Raw genomic sequence first — 19,231 nt, forward strand, 5'->3', positions numbered from 1 at the left:
TGTTGTGCCCCCACAGGAAGCTGGTCTCTCATTGTGCCTTTATCTGCTTCCTCATCTTCTCTTTTCCCCCACTCTGAGGTTCTCCAAAGGTACTCATTTTCATTTTCTCATTTGTTCTCTTAATCCTTTAAAATTCCTCCATTCTCTTTTGATATTGTCTAACATAAATTTTATTCTGTGTATTTTACTCATTTGAAAAATCGTTTTTAAAATCCTACATTCTCAGATCCAGCATAAACCAGATCATAATAACATCTACTTCAACTTAATTTCTTTGTATATTTACTAAGTCTAATCTTTCTCCTAATTCATTGTAAATGTTATCACTGTATTCACTTCATTGCCTTAGGAGACTGTTCTAGTTACAAAGCTCTATGTGTTAGAATGATTAAAACTTTTGTTCTCTGAACATGATCTTCTTCTATTCTCTATCCCTAAGTCGTATTTATATACTAAAGTATTTCGAATTTTTACCTCCAGTCAAAATTTTTCTCAATATTTATGAATCCTTGTGAGTTTCATTTCTGTACTTGGATGTGTAATAACCATCTGGAAATTGATATGTTTTAGAATGTTTGCTTGAACATTCTGTGCTTCAGTTATTTCAGTTAATTCAGAAATTATAATTTCTCATCTTGTTAAAAGATAGTACTGAAGTCAAATCCTTAGCCACAACTCTTGATTCCTTACTTTCTTTACCTTAACCCAACCCCCCAACCTTGGAAACAATCCATCAGTGAACCTCTTCCTCCAAAATGAATCTTCATTTCCTTCTCCCTACCCTCTCTTTCAAACCACATTTCACAATCTACAGCTAACTTTCTTTATGTTTTTCCTTGCTTTTTTAAATAATTTTACCAAAGTAGAATATAGGCTCTGTAAACAAAAAGAACATTTGTGAACCACCAGTACCTTTACTTTGTGTGTGCCAAAATTGTTTTGTCCCAAATGTAGCATTCTGCATTGTTCTCAAATCCAACTTTCCCTGCTGCATAGTTGTCATTCAGTACAGATTTGTGGAATGAATGAATCTGTACTTCACCATTTTGGAGCAGGTGGCCCTCCATCCCCCTTGTTTGCTGTTCACAGTGACTTGCTTGTATTTTACAGTCTGTACACATTTCGCTTGGCCTTTTTTAGGAAGCAGCTAAGTCCGTGTTTATTTGTTATATATGATCTATCCTTGTTTCTATACTAACTGCCTTTACTGTTAGCGTTGTGTATATTATTGTGTGTTTAGCAGTGTGCAAGGAATATTGAGTGTGGAGTTTTATTTACACTCATACCATAGGGTTGTCACTAAAGAGCCACTTTACATCAAAGCACGTTTTAATCAGTTTATTCCTAATGGAGATGATGGAAGGATTCATTGTTCTCTTCTTTCCTAGAAATCTGGATATTTGATAATCATCTTCCTGAGCACATGAAAAATGAAAACAGGATGGATAAAATGAAACAATGCTATGAACATAATACATTGGAAAATATTGTTCATCAGCACAAGAGTCGTCTTCCCTTTACGCCAAATCATGGTATATTTGACTTACACGAAAAATTTGTGAGGTCAAATTTAACTTTAGTCAAACAGAGCAAAAACTATGAAATAAACAACTCTGCTGAGCTTAACAGAGGTGAGAAAATCTTTCACCATGCTGACCATGAGCAGTTTCATACTGACTCTAAATTCCCTGACAGTCGGATATCCAACACCACTAAGTGCCAACTCATTAAGCACCAGAAAACTCAAAAGGTAGATAAACTGCATGTATGCAGTGAATGTGGGAAAGCCTTCATCAAGAAGTCTTGGCTCATTAGACATCAGAAATGTCACAAACTCTTTCAGTGCACTGAATGTGGAAAATCTTTTTCTCAGAAGTCAAGTCTCATTAGACATCAGAAACACCACAGAAGAGAGAAACCCTTTCAATGCAGTGAATGTGGAAAAGCCTTCCCCACGAAGCAAAGGCTCATTATACATCAAAGATCTCACACAGGAGAGAGACCATATGGCTGCAATGAGTGTGGAAAAACTTTTGCCTATATGTATTTCCTTGTTAAACATAGAAGAATACACACAAGAGAGAAATGTGTAGATTCAGTCAAAGTGAAAGACCCTTCTGCAGCTCATCACAGTTCATCACATACCAGTGATCTCATGCAGGAGAAGAGCCCTGTTAATACAGTGACTGTGCACATGACTTCTGTGGCAGCTCAGACATCAGTAAACATGAGTGGACTCCTATCAAATAGGAACGTAGTCCTTTTGGGACAGCCTCTTGCCAGAAGTGACACATCAGATAATAACACTGATTTAGTACAACAAAGAATCCTTATGAATGCAGTGAATGTGGTAGTGCCTATGAATGCAGTGAATGTGGTAGTGCCTTCAATGACCAATTATGTCTTATTTTATGTGCCACAAAACCCAGGAATAAACTGAGATAAATTCACTGGGGCTAGTGACTAGCAAAAATTTCTACTTCATTGTATGGCTACAAAGTGTATCCTGAGGGGAATCATATGCAGGAGTCTGGGGAAAGCCTGATATGCTCATTGTACATAAATATGTGCATTGATATCGAGATGTAATCTGATTTTAAAGCAAAATCATACACATCAGTTGCTCTGTTGTGTCAATGGAATGAATGAAAGTCTGAGTTCATGCCTGTGGATGAATTAAGTACCATGGATTTTTAAAACAAAAGATGATCGATACCTGGAATGTTGCTTCTTGTTGTGACCCCATGTGCGACAAATGGCTGAAAAGAAAGTGATGTTATGCTGCAACTGAGAGGAGAAAAGCTGCATCTGGAGTGGCCTGGGGCAAAAGCCAGGTTGATTAAACAATATGATTGATAGGGGGCCAAGGTCTACTGGTTCCACCCAGCAAGAGGCTCAAGGCCAAATACATACGAATGAAATTGATAGTCAAGAGATGGAGAAAATAAAACTAGAATGTTTTAAAAAGGGTTATATGTTTATTTGAATGTACTATGGATATTGAATGTTTCTCCTCCTTTGTGTTGTAGAACACTAAATGTATGATAGAAATGAATATTAAATGTTATAGATTACAGAGAGTATGTAACTCCACTCAGCCAATAATTGATTAGATATGCTAAAAGGGGAACTAGAATTTGCCCAAAAGAAACATAGGCTGTTCATTTCAATGCAGTAGCCCTGTGTATACCTGAGCCCCTGCTTATCCCTTGGGAGTCAGGAAATTTGCATTTGACAAGATGTGCAGACCCACCCAGAACTGCTGAGAGAACAGGAAATTTGCATTTGAAGGAAAGATCTGCATAAAAAATGATTAGTTTACATTTTTAAATTTTGAGCAAGCAAGCAGTTTGCCTTTAGGTACATTGAGGCAGGAAAAGTCAGTGCCCATCAGAAGAACCCCCTTCCAAGACTAGAAGTTAAAGGGAGCTGGCGAGTATAGACAATCTAGGATGCTCACCTGTGGTGACCACCTGGGTCCACTCATGAGTAGAAATGGGGAAAGTTCAGCACTGAAGAGATGGGTTCCATTGGTACTCCTTAACCTAGCCCATGGGGGCTGAGGATGAAAGAGAGAGAAAGGGCTAACTAGTCTGAAGTACAAGGAGTTGTATGTACTCCCAAGTCTACGAGTAGTACATGTTGACCTAGCCCATGGGGGACTAAAGATGAGAGAGAAAAGGCTGGCTAGTCTGAAGTGCCTGGAGGTGTGTGCAGACTCCCGAGCCTATAGTTGGTACCCATTGACCTAGCCCGCAGGGGCTAGGGATGAGCTGACCAGAACCCAACCGAATGAACAGAAAGATGTTTAACACCATGAGCTGGTGTAGATTACTGCAATTTAATGGCCTGCTCTGGTCCGGAATTTGCTTATGGATACAGATGCTCAAAATTCCAAATGGAACAGAAGATTCTTCAAGACCAAGGAGCATGCTTGTTATCTCAGGGTACTGGCTTGATAGGGACAGGCAATTTAAACATTAGCTATCAAAATGAGGGAGGTAAAGGCATGAAGTGGCTGGCTTATGCACTTTGGTGAGTTTGCTTACGCTCAAAATGAGGGAGACAAGGGAGGATCCCCACTGAATAGATTCCTCTTTTCCTGATGGATCTGGGGAAGAGAGGGTGGGGGAAGATACTGATAAGATTATATGATTCAGTTGTGAGTGTGAATAATCTCTCAGTGAAATTTTATCAGAGGCCAGTAAAGGTGAAACCTGAACAGATCAGGTGAGACACCTACAGCAGACCTCAGTGGCTGGTACCTGGGTGACCTCACCCTGAGGACTCTGCCCTACTGAAGGACTAATAGTTAATGACTGCTTTAAACTGGTAAAGTGGTTGGGAGAGGGAGTTTAAATTTTCAGGTATAAGAAAGCCAATGTCTGAGAGAGCCAGGGGGTGGTCTAAGGTGCAATGAATTACTTCTAGCCATAGTCTTTGTAACTCCCACCAAATGACTAGGTGAGACTATGCAAATGAGGTGCTTGTGGCCCACCAAGGGGATTGGATAGCTTGCTAATAATGTAAATAATGTGCATGGCACCCTTGTGGTAGTAAGACCATACAAATAAGATGTATGGAAACTAACAAGGGGATTAGTCAGTTTTGCCATCCTGCTAGGCTTAAAAAAGCCATCCCAGAGGCAGGAAGGGAGGATCTCACCAACACCAAGAAAGAAGAGCCAAGAGTGGGGCATGTCATTTGGACCAGGACCCCTACACTAAGAAGCTCCTGGAACCAGGTTAACACCAAAGATGGTGAGAAGTGGCAGCAGAGAAATGGCAGTAGGAGACTGCACAGAGTGAGGAAGTTGAGTGCATTCAGGCAGGAGGTTGCTGGCAGAGTAGGGTGTGTCCAGACATTTGATAGAGCTAGGTTTGCTGTCCTTCAGTACTAGAGCTGGGTCAGGCTTCGGGCTGAGGTTTACTAGTGGAGTTGGCTGCCTCTGGGTATTTATCAGCAGAGCTAAAAGAGCTTTATTGCACTTGCCTGAGCAGGGCAGAGGCCAGGCCAAGGGCGAGAGACCTCCCTGCAGGCACGGCTGGGAAGAGGCTGTCCCGATCGAAGAATGTATCCTGAGTGTTCCTGAACCTGAATTGTAAACTGTTACTTCTGAATAAACCCTATAATGGTGAGTATAGTCTGTGAGTTCAGTGTGGCCATTGCAATGAATTATCAAACCCAGCAGAGAAGTAGAGAGTGCCATGGGAGGGCCATCTGGTGTCAAAATCAGTAAAAATTTAGAAGGTAGTGGCATGTCTAACCTCATAGCAATCAGCCTTGGGCTGTGGATATTGATAATGATGTTTCCTGCTTGTCAAATTAGAGGAGGTCAGATGCCCCAGCCATGCCATTTTTACAAGGTCTCTCTGATGTCGGCCTCTCTGCCGCTAACTGGCCCAATTATAGCCAGTGTAGCTGCTTCGGGACTGCTCGGCTGTCTGTGGCTCTGCTTCTCTGCCAGCCCAGATCTTAGCCAGCATCTTTCTCTCCACCAGGAGGCCCTTCAGTCTTCTGTGTTTCTACTGTTTGTATTTCACAATTCTCATTAGCTACAAGGTGAGGCCTCCCTCACCAGACTGGGGGTTAGCCAATCCTTAGTTACCCATGAGATGTCAATCAACTCAGCTCTTGTTAATTACCAGGCAGAAGTCTCAAACTATCAAGTTATTTACAGCTTACCCAGGAAATGTCAATGAACCAGAGAAATCCCCTGGACAAAAGTAACAAACTCTCTGTGGTAGGATATACCCTGGGACTCCCCCCTCCCCCCAAATTGCTACTGCAAAGAATTTAGACACAGGTAAACAACTCAGGGCTTGGGGGAAAATATCTCCCAAGCTGTTTTTCCAAAGAACCAATGCAAAAGGCCACGTAAAGGGACTCATTGAGCCAAGGACCACTCTCTAGCCTATTTGCCATGGGTTCTTTCACATATTTAATATTTACAGTGTTATTTTCCCCTCCTTGTACATTTATTCAGTAGGATTACAGTCTAAACCAGTTATTAACAATTCCTCCCTAGGGCAGTAACTCCTTTCACAGCGTTGTCACTCAGATGCCAGCCATGCAGGTCTGCCGCAGGTATCCATCCGATCTGGCCAGGTTCTCCAAATGTGTGTCATCTCAGCTTCACTTCTTTTTGCGTCTGGCATCTTTGGACTAAAAGACTGTATCTCTTGCTCTGAGCCTCTCCTAAGGTATCAGCATACCAAAACTCTTAAGGGACTTTAGGTTTTGCCACTGTACTGATCTAGCCTTGTAGGGGCCTTCTCCTTAATCCAGTCTTTGACAGTTGCAGCTTCGACCATTACAGTTTTCACAACCACAATTGTCTCTGTTTAGCTATTGTTAGAGCTGAATCATAGTCATATCAGCATCTTCCCCCACCCTCTCTTCCCCAGTATTAAATGATGCAGGAAGCATCAAAAGAAGATGGAAGGAATACACAGAGTCACTATACCAAAAAGAATTGATCGATGTTCAACCATTTCAGGAGGTAGCATATGATCAGGAACCAAGGGAAATGAAGGAAGAAGTCTAAGCTGCACTGAAGGCATTGGCGAAAAAAAGCCTCCAGGCATTGTCGAAATACCAATTGAGATGTTTCAACAAATGGATGCAGTGCTGGAAGTGCTCACTTGTCTGTGCCAAGAAATTTGGAAGACAGCTACCTGGCTAACCTACTGGAAGAGGTCCATATTTATGCATCTTCCAAAGAAAGGTGATCCAACCAAATGTGGAAATTATTGAATAATATCAATATCACACACAAGTAAAATTTTGCTGAAGATCATTCGAAAGCGGCTGCAGAAGTACATCGACAGAGAACTGCCAGAAATTCAAGCCGCATTCAGAAGAGGATGTGGAACTAGAGATATCATTGCTGATGTCAGATAGATCCTGGCTGAAAGCAGAGAATACCCGAAAGATGTTTACCTGTGTTTTATTGACTGTGCAAAGGCATTCGACTGCGTGGATCAGAACAAATTATGGATAACATTACAAAGAGTGGGAATTCGTTAACACTTAACTGTGCTCATGAGGAACCTGTACATAGATCAAGAGGCAGTTGTTTGGACAGAACAAGAGGATACTGCATGGTTTAGAGTCAGGAAAGGTGTGTCTATCAGGGTTGTGTCTTTCACCATACCTATCCAATCTGTATGCTGAGCAAATAATCCAAGAAGCTGGACTATATGAAGAGGAATGGGGCATCAGGATTGGAGGAAGACTCATTAACAACCTGCGTTATACAGATGACATAACCTTGCTTGCTGAAAGTGAAGAGGACTTGAAGCACTTACTGATGAAGATCAAAGACCACAGCCTTCAGTATGGATTACACCTCAACAGAAAAGAAAACAGAAATCCTCACAACTGGCCCAATAAGCAACATCATAATAAATGGAGGAAAGACTGAAGTTGTCAAGGATTTCATTTTACTTGGATCCACAGTCAACACCCACGGAAGCAGCCGTCAAGAAATCAACAGACGCCTTGCATTGGGCAAATCTGTTGCAAAAGACCTCTTCAAAGTGTTGAAAAGCTGTCACCATGAAGACTAAGGTGTGCCTGACGCAAGCCATAGTGTTTTCAATCACCTAACATACATGTGAAAGCTGTATGATAAATAAGGAAGACTGAAGAAGAGTTGATGCCTTTGAATTGTGGTGTCGGCGAAGAAATATTGAATATACCACGGACTACTAAAAGAATGAACAAATCTGTCCTGGAAGAATACAACCAGAATACTCCTTAGAAGGAAGGATGGCGAGACTACGTCTCACAAACTTTGGACATGTTATCAGGAGGGATCAGCCCCTGGAGAAGAATATCATGCTTGGTAAAGTAAAGGGTCAGCAAAAAGAGGAAGACCCTCAAGGAGCTGGATTGACACAGTGGCTTCAACAATGGGCTCAAGGACAACAATCATTGTGAGGATGGTGCAGGACTGGGCAGTGTTTGGTTCTGTTGTACGTAGGGTGGCTATGAGTCAAAATTGACTCGATGGCACCTAACAACAGCAACAACCATAGTCTTTGCAACTCTCACCAAATAACTGGGTGGGACTATGCAAATGAGGTGCTTGTGGCCCACCAAGGGGAATGGATAGCTTGCTAATAATGTCAGTAATGTGCATGGCACCCTTGTGGGGGTGGAACCATGCAAATAAGGTATATGGAACCCTAACAATAGGATTGGTCAGTTTTGCCATCCCGATAGACTTAAAGGGAGACACAGAGATAGAGAGAGGAGCTGTAAGACAGAAGACAGCGAGAGACAGTGGCACAGCAGTAACGAGCAGTAGTACCGCTGGACAACAGGAATCAGGAGACAGGTGTGAGACGGCTGCAGTGGGGCTTCCTGACCCATGGAGCTAAGAGGTATAACACTTGCCCGAGAAGGCCCCCAGCAGGCCTGGTGGCAGAAGGGCGCTAGCATGGCCCAGCAGCAGAGGGTGAGAAGAAGCTGTCCTGATTAAGGAATTGCATCCTGAGTTGCTCTGTTGCTTCCAGGTTGATCCTCATCCTGAGTTGTACCCTGTTACTTCCCAAAAAAGCCGTTTAACTGTAAGTACAGTTGATGGGTTCTATGAGACATTGTAGTGAATTACTGAAACCAAAGACAGGAGGGAGAGTACTGAGAGAAGGAGGAGTAGTTGATATTAGAGATGATGGAGTGCTGTAGCAGTTTGGAAAAGTTGGACATTTGGGATATCTTTAACCTCCACCTCATAGGCACCAGCTTTGTGCTGATCCTTATAAAAGAAATTATTCGTTAGTGTCAGAAGCAGAATTTGTTGCAATGGCTTCAGACTCAAAGCATGAGACTTTGTAAAAGAACGAAGGTGTGTGAGATGGCTGGTGTCGAACTGGTAAAAAGATTTGAGGGTAGAGCTATGTTTGACCTCCATCTCATAGGAATCAGCCTTGGGCTGATGTTGATCTTGATTCTCCTTCCCCGTAGGAAGTTAAATGAGGAGGTCTGGCACTACCATGCCATTGTCACAATGTCCCAAAGACTATGCTACCACCATCCTGTGTGCATGGGTGTCTTCTGCCAGCCAGGAAACACATGGAACTTCCTTCCCAGAGCTTTTATTGGCTTTATTATAGTCATTATTGGAGCCTCATTGCAAAGGCATGATGGATTGAATCATGACCCCGTACTCCCGCCCTGAGCCAGAAAGGCGGTCTTTCTGGCTTGGAAATCCCCCACTCATTAGCACAAGCTCTCAGGTACTGGCCTACATAACAAAGACACCTCAATTACTCAGGATATTACAGATTTTAGAGTTACCTCTCAGGAACTGGGGGCAAAGAACAAATTCTTTTCGGTAAAGTTAACTGAAAACCCCACACTACTCATCCTGCCATGGCAAGTCAGATCATTGCATTTTCTGAAATGACAAATCAGGGTTCAAGAATGGGATGGCCAGGCCTGCCCTGAGCCCTGCAAACCTGGTTCTAAACTCATCTCTGAAATCTTGATATCCCAGATGAATGAGGTCAAGTGCATACCTATGCCTGGTTTACACAGCCTCTGTTCCTAAACCCAGGATCCTTGTGGTCCCAGTGAAGATCACCTTTTCTCATGTCTTCATGGTCTCAGTCCCTTGGGAGCTGAGAAGCAGTATTATTATATAGTAGTTAGGATTGCGTTCTGAAGTCACATTGCCTAGGTTTATATCATGCCCTGCCATGCCCTAGCTGTATGCCCTTATAATCTAGTGTCTGGGCGTGTCTACATACAGGAGAGATGAAAATCAAGATCAGCACAAAGCTGGTTCCTATGATGCAGAGGTCAGTCATACCTCCATTCTCCAACTTTTTCACCATTTCTGACACCAGTCATTCCTGCCACGTGACTCTCTACTTCTCAGCCGGGTTCATAATTCATTGCAGTGGCCACACAGAACACATAGACCATACTTATGATTATGTGGTTTATTAGGAAAGTAACAGGTTACAACTCAGGATCAGGATCAACATTTAAGTAACAGGATACAACTCAGGTAACAAGATACAGATCGTCAGTCAGGACAGCTTCCATCCAAGACAGCTGTTAGTTTCTTATCAGTGCTAGTTGGCAGGCCATCCTCTGAGCTGTGCCTGCCTGCAGGCCCTTCTCTGTCATGGGTCTCTGGGCTTTGTTGCCCCTCTCACCTGCTGCTGGGCCTTCCCTGGCCCTTCCCCTGCTCGGTCAAGTTTTACAGCTCTTCTGGCTGTGCTTATAAGTGCCCAGAGGCAATCCACTTTCCCAGCAAGCCTCCTGTCTAAAGGTGCTCAGCTGTCTCTATTTGTGGGCCAAAAAACACGACCAAAGCTGACTGCTGGTCCTGTGGTTCCCATCTCTTGTACAGCTGCCACTGTCTCACACCGTCTTCATTTTTACAACTCTTGAACTGTACTACAGCTCTTTTAGCAGATTCCTGTTGCTTCTCTCCCTAACTTTGTTGGGTTGGCTGCTTATCTGTGCAAGTTTCTTATCAATTTCAAGGCATGGTCTTCCCACCAGGATCACAAACTAACCAATTGCCACAGGTCAGTCATCCTACTGGGTGGTTTTGTTGTCTTCTTGTTAGGTGTCGTTGAGTCAGCTTCGACTCATAGCTAACCTATGGAAAACAGAATGAAACACTGCCTGGTCTTGTGCCATACTCACAATAGTTGCTATGTTTTAGCCCACTGTTGCAACCACTGTATCAATCCATCTCACTGAGGGTCTTCTTATTTTTCTCTTGACTCTCTGCTTACCAAGCGTGATATCCTCCAGGGACTGGTCCCTCCTGATAATATGTCCAAAGTATGTGTCTTAGTTATCTAGTGCTACTAGATAGAGGAGCTGTGGTGGTGAAGTGGTTAAGAGCTCAGGCTGCTAACCAAAAGATCAGCAGTTTGAATCCACCATCCGCTCCTTGGAAACCCTATAGGGCAGTTCTACTCTGTCCTGTAAGGTGGCTATGAGTTGGAATCGACTCAACGGCACACAACAACAACAACAACTATAACAGAAATACCATATTAATGGGTGGCTTTAACAAACAGAAATTTATTCTCTCACAGTTTAGGAGGCTGGATGTGTGAATTCAGGGTGCCAGCTCTAGGGTAAGGCTTTTTCTGTCTTTTGGCTTTGGGGGAAGATCCTTGTCTCCTTTCAACATCTGTGCACCCTTTGTTCCTTGGAGATTTACATGTGTCTTGACATCAATCTTCCCCTAGGTCTAGGAGGTTCTCAGCGCAGGGACCCTAGGTCCAAAGGACACGTTCTGCTCCCAGCTCTTCTTTCTTGGTAGTAGTGAGGCCTCTTTCCTCTCTGCTCGCTTCTCTCTCCTTTTATTTCTTGTAATATAAAAGGTGTGACTCAAGAAAGGGTGTGAAAGGTGGTGACTTAACAAACAGAGCGGAATCCTTATTAACATAACCTAACCCTGCCTCGTTAACATAACAAACAAAAACTCATTCACAAATGGGATTATAACCACAGGCAAAGAGGCTAGAATTTACAACACATTACAAAATGTAGGATAGTTACATCAGATCAAAAACTGGAGGACAACCACACTGCAGTGTGACTGATTACTTTTGTGTGGCCTTTCTAGCCATGGTCTTGTAATTCCCACCCAGGTGATTGGGTGGGACTGTGTGATAGGATAATGGTGGTATACCAAGGGGATTGGTCAGTTTTGCCTTAAAAGAGAGCCAATTCCAGAGTAGAGAGAGGATCCTATCACCACCGAGGAAGAACAGCCGGGAGCAGAAAACACATCCTTTGGACCTGGGATCCCTGTGCTGGGAATCTCCTGGAAGCAGGAGTCTGAGAGAGAAAGAGCACAAGCTGTAACCCTGAAGACAGTGAGAAGCGGTGGCAGGAGAGACTTGGCAGCAGAGACCCGGCAGCAGGAGATGGCGCGGTGGGCTTCCCGGCCAGTGAAGAGAGAAAGCTGAGTGCCTTTGGGAGAGACCTAGGGCCAGGGAGAGGCATGCCTACGAGCATGGTTGGGAAGACGCTGTCCTGATGGAATAACCGTATCCTGAGTGTTCCTGAGCCTGAATTGTAACTGTTATTTCCCTAATAAACCCCATAATTGTGAGTGTGGTCTGTGAGTTCTGTGTGGCCATTGCAATGAATAATTGAACCCAGCAGAGAAGTAGAGAGTGCTGTGGGAGGGACGGTTGTTGTCAGAGTTGGTAAAAATGGTGGAGAAAGAAGGCATGTCTGACCTGCACCTCATAAGACTCAGCCCTGGGCTGTTGATCCAGGTTCACCTTCCCCCTAGTGGGGTTGGAGGAAGTGAGACACTGCCCCCACGATGTTTTCACGCACACAATAGTGGGAATCATGGCCCAACCAAGTTGACACATATTTCTGGGAGACACAGTTCAATCCATGACAGTATGTAAGACGTAGTCTCACTATCCTCTCTTCTAAGGAGCATTCTGGCTGTACTTCTTCCAAGACAGATCTATTCATTCTTCTGGCAGTCCATGGTATATTCAGTATTCTTTAACAACACCATAATTCAAATGCATCAATTCTTCTTCAGTCTTTCTTATTCATTGTCCAGGTTTCACATATATATGAGCCAACTGAAAATACCATGGTGTAATTCAGGCGCACCTTAGTCCTCAAAGTGACATCTTTGCTCTTTAACACTTTAAACAGGTCTTTTGCAGGAGATATGCCCAATGCAATATGCTTTTTGAATTTGTTCTTTTTTAATAAATATTTAATAGAGATTTTAGTGAAAGTTTACATAGCAAATTAGGTTCCCATTTAACCATTTCTATACATATTGTTTTCTTTATGTTGAGGTGTAATCCATACTGAAGGCTGTAGTCTTTGATCTTCATCAATAAGTGCTTCAAGTCCTCTCCACTTTCAGCAAGCAAGGTTGTGTCATCTGCATATCGCAGGTTGTTAACCAGTCTTCCTCCATAATGCCACGTTCTTCTTCATATAGTCCAGCTTCTTGGATTATTTGCTCAGCATACCGATTGAATAAGTACGGTGAAAGGATACAACCCTGATGCACACCTTTCCTGATTTTAAACCATGCAGTATCCCCTTGTTCTGTTCAAATGACTGCCTCTTGGTCTGTGTACAGGTTCCTCATGAGCACAATTAAGTGTTCTGGAATTCCCATTCTTCGTGATGTTATCCATAATTTGTTATAATCCACACAGTCGAACGCCTTTGCATAGTCAATAAAACACAAATATTTTTTTGGTATTCTCTGCTTTCAGCCAGGATCCATCTGACATCAGCAATGATATCCCTAGTTCCATGTCCTCTTCTGAATCTGGTTTGAATTTCTGGCAGTTCCCTGTTGATGTACTGCGGCAATCATTTTGCAGCAGAAGCAACAGAATCAGGAGACTGAATGGTGGGATTCCTGGCCCATGGAGTGAGAAAGCTGTGTGCCTTTGGGAGGAGGCTTGCTGGCAGGGTGGGGTGCCTCCTGGCACTTATCGGCAGAGGTAAAGAGCTTTGTAAGGCTTACCAGAGCAGGGTAAAGGCCAGGCCGAGGGGCCGAGGGGCCTGCGGGCATGGCTGAGAAGAGGCTGTCCTGAGTGAAGAACTGTAGGCTGAGTTCTTCCTTATCCTGAATTATAAGCTGCCACTTCCTTATAAACCCCACAGCTGGTCTGAAAACCCCAATATGGTCTGAAAGTTCTGTGTGACCATTGCAACAAATTATCGAACCCAGCAGAGAAATAAGAGTATGCCGTGAAAGGGATGGCTGGTGTCAGAACCGGTAAAAAGGTTGGAGAGAGGAGTTATGTCTGTCCTTCAAAAAAGCAAACCCATTGCCCATTGAGTCGATTCCCACTCATAGTGACGGCCTTATAGGAATCAGCCCGGGGCTGCTGATCTTGGTTCTCCTCCCCCCACCCCGTGAAGTTGGAGGAGGTCAGATGGTCATGCCATTGTTACATGTAATAATGACTAATACCTGAGAAATGGAATGAAAGAGAAGTAAGTTCAGGGTAGTATTGATTCACTGATTTCTTGCCTTCCATGCAGGAGTTGGGATTTGATTCCCAGCCAATGCACCTCAAGGGCAACCGCCAGTCTGTCAATGGAGGTTTGCATGTTTCTATGATGCTAAATAGATTTCATCGTAGCTTCCCTACTAAGATGGCCTAGGAAGAAAGGCCTGGCGATCGACTTGCCTTTTACTGGCCTCACTTTTCATGGATTTTCCCCTGTGTTCCGCTCCAAATATGACCTAGGCTCATCCCATCTGCTCTTTTGCCCAGTCTGTGATGGTCACTCATTCAGTACCTCCTTCTCTAAACCTTTTTCTGCCAGGTTTTTCAGTCAGATTTCCGTGGTTGTCTGCATACTGGTTTTTTGCCTTTTCTCTTTTATTTTCCCAGTCTTGAACTCCCACTAGTCTGTTTCTAAACTTTTTTTCTTCTAAACGTACTGTTTAAAAGGGTGCGGCCTCATTATTTTTATGCCAAGCACGCTGATATCAATTTGATTGGTTCTATGTTTTCCTTGTGAAGCTCGAGCCTTTGAAAATGTATTTTCTGCAAGGGTCGAGGAGCCAGGACACAGGACAGTGTCAGTGGCTTCCTGTCATCCTGGCCATACCTGACGGCTACTCTCTAAAACGGCGCCTTGCGTACTTTACGGCTGGTATTCGAATATGGCCGCCTCTAGATCTGTTAAAAAGGGCGCAGACATATTATCTTGTAAGGCCCTATCGGCAATCTAATTTACCGCCCTTCTTCAAATGTTAATGACCCTCGCCGACCTCCGTAGGCGGACAAAGATTCTGCAGGACCGGTCGAGAAGCAGAAGTTGTTCACGGAAGTGAGTGGAATTTTTCGGAACTCTACGCAGTTCAGGAGAGAAACAGGTCAGTATTTTGTTCTTGGAACAGGGCTAGGGAGATGTGTGGACATGCTGTAGTGAGGACCCATGGAGTTCCTGAGGGGAGTGCCGTGGTGGAAGTGTTTAGGGGCAAGCAGTAGGAATTGGTGCCTTTGGGGTCAGATATGGTGTGAGCGCCTTCGTACAACGACTAAGGCTGTCCCGACTACCAGGGTACGTACGGGGTGTTTGCGGATCTCTCTTCATGTAAGTAGTAGAGGTGGTGTTTACGACGAATGCGGCGTCGGGTTCGGGATTTAATATGGGGCATAGTGGTATTTGAACCGGCGGGATGAACTTCCTACAGGTGTGTGGTCCAGGTTTCACATCACGGGGAGTGGTAAGTGTCTGTGCTACAGCCACTTGTGAGGACGGAAGCTTTGGGAGCCCAGGACTCCTGGCTAGGGGTTGATTTGAGGTTGGAAAATCAACTGCTAGGACAGAAGGCGGTACAGTCCTCGGGCAGTAGTTCGAAATTCTTGATTTAGGTAATTATATGTCTTTTCTCTTCTGATCCATGGATTATCTAAGTACAGACCTGGGGACTAATCCACAACACCGGTGGGTCTACAGCTGCTCTCCCATTGCAAACGTAGAGTTGAGTCGTCGTGTGGGAGGCCTTATGGCCCACAAAGCTGGACATAAATACTCAGTTTTTACTTTACTAATAAGCTCTATTTTGTTAATTTTTCATCCCTCTGACAACGTGACCCTTATCCTAGTTTATTCGAAAGTTCTGTATCCCGTTAAGCCCTTATTTGTCCAGTTTCAGTTCCCACTGTTAGTATTTAGGAAAAACAAAGAGATGAGCTTGTGTATATGGAGCATTTCTATCCAAGTATGTATGTGAAAATCTTCTTGGGGGTTTCTTGGTTTAATGAGGCATAAACAATTGCCTGGATTCCTGTAGGATACCGTTCAGGATTAGCACAAAGCTGTGAGGTGGTTCTTGTGAGGTGGATGCAGTGCAGTGAATTACTTAATTTGTCCCTTCTGGGCATACATGGAGCCCTGGTGGCCCACTGGTTAAGAGCTCGGCTGCTAACTAAAAGGTCTGCAGTTCAAATCTACGAGCCACTCTTTGGAAGCCCTATGGGGCAGTTCTGCTGTGTCCTGTAGGGTCGCTGTGAGTCGGAATTGACTTGATGGCAACAGGTTTGGGTTTTTGGGTTTTAGGCATACTTGGTCTTGTGAGTCACCAAAGGGATTGGACAGCTTGCTGCTAATGCAAATAAGGTGCTTGGGACTCTTGTGGGTGGGACCATGTAAATAAGGTGCTTAGAAACCTAACCAGGGGATTGGTCAGATTTGCCATCCCTCTAGGCTTAAAAAGAGCCATGCCAGAGGCAGATAGGGTACCTCACTACCACCAAAAAAGAAGAGCCAGGAGCAGAGTGTGTCCTTTGGACTTGTGTACTCTGCACTGAGAACCTCCTAGACCCAGGAAATGGAAAGAGGTGTAGCACCGGAGATGGCACAATACAGCGAGATGTGGTGGCAGAGAAATGGCAGCAGCAGACCCAGGAGACTGGCATGATATGGCATGGTGGGCTTCCTGGTCACAGAGCAAGGCAACTGCAGTGGGTGCCTGCGTAGCTAGGCTTACTGATCCACGGAGTGAGAGACCTGAGCACCTTTGTGCAGGATGCTTCCTAGTGGAATAGGGTGCCTCTGGTCACTTATTGGCGGAGCTGGAGTGAGACAGAGCTGAGCACCTTTGTGCAGGATGCTTCCTGGTGGAGTAGGGTGCCTCTGGTCACTTAGTGGCAGAGCAGGAGTGCGAGAGAGCTGAGCACCTTTGTGCAGGATGCTTCCTGGTGGAATAGGGTGCCTCTGGTCACTTACTGGCAGAACAAGAGTGCGAGAGAGCTGAGCACCTTTGTGCAGGATGCTTCCTGGTGGAGTAGGGTGCCTCTGGTCACTTACTGGCAGAACTAAAGAGCTTTGTAACCTTACCCAAGCAAGGCAGGGGCTGAGAGGCCATGGGCCAGAGAGAGGCCTGTCAGTGGGCACAGCTGAGAAGAGGCTGTCTTGATCAAAGAACTGTATCCTGAGTCCTTCCTGATCCTGAATTATAAGCTAGTACTTCCCTGATAAACCCCATAATTGTGAGTATTGTGAGGTCTGTGTGGCCATTGCAACAAATTATTGAATCCAGCAGAGACATAGGGACTTCTCTTGTCAGAACTGGTAAAAGGGTTGGAGAGTGGGGGTATGTTTGACCTCCACTTCATGGGAATCAGCTTTGCGCTGATGCTAATGATTCTGTCTCTGCCTTGTGAAGTTACAGGTGGTGTCATGACACCGTCGCACCATGTTTACAGTGGAGGTCACACATACCTCTGCTCTCCAATTACTTCACTGTTTATGACAGCAGCCATTCCCCCCAAGGCACTCTCTACTTCTCTGCTGGGTTCGATAATTCTTTGCAATGGCTACGGGAACTCACAAACTGTACTTACAGTTAAATGGTTTATTAAGGAAGTAAGACAGTACAACTCAGGAGCAGAATCAACTTGGAAATAACAGTCTGTAACTCCATCCTCCAAACTTTTTACCACTTCTGACACTGGCCATCCCTCCCACAGCACTCATTACCTCTCTGCTGCGTTCTGTAATTCATTGCGTTGACTACAAGAACTCAAACACTATAGTCACGATTATAGGGTTTCTTAGGGAACTAACAGTTTACAATTCAGGAACAGGAATGACTCAGGATACAGTTCTTCAGTCAGGACAGTGTCTTCTTGCTGTGCCCACAGCCAGGCATCTCTCTGGCCTTCAACCTCTCCGCCTCACTGCTTCCCTGGTCAAGCAAATGTTACAAAGCCCTTTTGTTCCACCTATAAGTGTCCAGAGGTACCCTACTCTGCCAGTAAGCCTTGGCTCAAAGGCACTGAGCTCTCTCCCTCCGTGGGTCTGCAAGGCTAGCTCCGCCGACAAGTGCCTGGAGGCACCCTGTTCCATCAGGAAGATTACTGCCCAAAGACTCTCAGCTGCCTTGCTCCTTTGGTCTTCCCACCCACTGTAGTCACCTTGCTCCATGGGCCAGGAAGCCCACCACACCTTCTCACTGCAGTCTCCTCGTTCTGCTGCTGCCATTTCTCTGCCACTGCTTCTTGCTGTTTTATGTCATCTCCAGTGTTACAGCTTTCTCTGTCTCCATCTCCTGGTCTAGGAGGTTCTGAGCGCAGGGACCCCCGGACCAAATAATGTGCTTTGCTCCTGTTTGTTCTTGTTGGTGGCAGTGAGGTTCCCCCCGTCTTCTCTGGGATTGGCTCTCTTTTTAAAGCTAGCAGGATGGCAAAATTGACTGTCTCATCATTAGGGTTCTATACACCTTATTTGCATGATTCCACCACCACAATGGTGCCGTACACTTATCTGCATTATTACCAAGCTGTCCAATGCCCTGTGTGGGCCACATGCCACTTAATTTGCATAGTCCCACCCAATTATTGTGGGACTTACAAGACCATGCATGGCTAAAAGGCCATATTAAGTAATTCACTACACATCACTTATGGTTGAAATGTGCAGTCATTATGGGGTATATGTACTTGATGTATACCCCAAACTTAAATTGTTGTATCAAAGTGTATGTATAACTTGCACCTGACAGATGATGCCTAAGAGTTTTCTAAAGAGGTTGTACCACTTAACAGTTGCTGCAGCAGAATGGTCTTTGCTTCATGATAGTGTAATAGGTGCCCTGTTTAAAATATGTTTCAATACTCTAATGTCATCTTCTTAAAACTTTATGGATTTGCTTTCTCATTGAGAGTCACAGTTAAACAAGAATGGATATTTGTGTACGTTGTGAGGTAAGAATCAATCTTATTTTTCTCTTTCACATGTATCTGACTATCCAAGCACTGTTTTTTCAAAGACATCTTTTACCCGTGTTGTTATTAGGTGCTGTCTAGTCAGTTCTGACTCATAGCGACCCTGTGTACAACAGAACGAAACACTACCCAGTCCTGCACCATTTTCACAATCGTTATGTTCGAGCCCATTGTTGCAGCTACTGTGTCATTCCATCTCGTTGAGGGTCTTCCTTTTTTTTTTTGCTGACCCTCTATTTTACCAAGCATGATGTCCTTCTCCAGGGACTGGTCCCTCCTGATAATGTGTATGTGAGACAAAGTCTTGCCATCCTTGGTTCTAATGCACATTCTAGCTGTACTTCTTTCAATATAGATTTGTTTGTTCTTTGGCATTCGATGGTATTTTCAGTATTCTTCTCCAGCACTGTAATTCAAAGGCATCAGTTCTTCTTCGGTCTTCCTTATTTATTGTCCATCTTTCACATGCATATGAGGCAATTGAAAATAACATG

The 19,231-nt window shown here is 44.3% G+C and overlaps 1 protein-coding gene across 16 annotated transcripts in view; it reads left to right on the forward strand.

Moving 5' to 3' along the window:
• LOC105756570 (zinc finger protein 613-like) overlaps window positions 1-19,231 on the forward strand; it is a 75,061-nt gene that overhangs the window by 9,052 nt on the left and 46,778 nt on the right. For 6 of the 16 annotated variants that reach the window (XM_023736433.1, XM_023736430.1, XM_023736435.1 and 3 more), the window contains exon 5: window positions 1,389-3,306. The exons of 7 other annotated variants lie outside the window; for them this stretch is intronic. In XM_023736433.1, the coding sequence (XP_023592201.1) occupies window positions 1,389-2,440 (1,052 nt within the window). In that variant the 3' untranslated portion in view covers window positions 2,441-3,306. Of the gene's footprint in view, window positions 1-1,388; window positions 3,307-14,504; window positions 14,879-14,903; window positions 15,067-19,231 lie in introns of those variants that run through there. 3 more of the 16 variants (XM_023736436.1, XM_023736427.1, XM_023736428.1) reach the window with 3 other exon arrangements.

The sequence above is a fragment of the Trichechus manatus genome, unplaced genomic scaffold (assembly GCF_000243295.1).
Source record: "Trichechus manatus latirostris isolate Lorelei unplaced genomic scaffold, TriManLat1.0 scaffold00087, whole genome shotgun sequence".
Classification (NCBI taxonomy): Eukaryota; Metazoa; Chordata; class Mammalia; order Sirenia; family Trichechidae; genus Trichechus; species Trichechus manatus.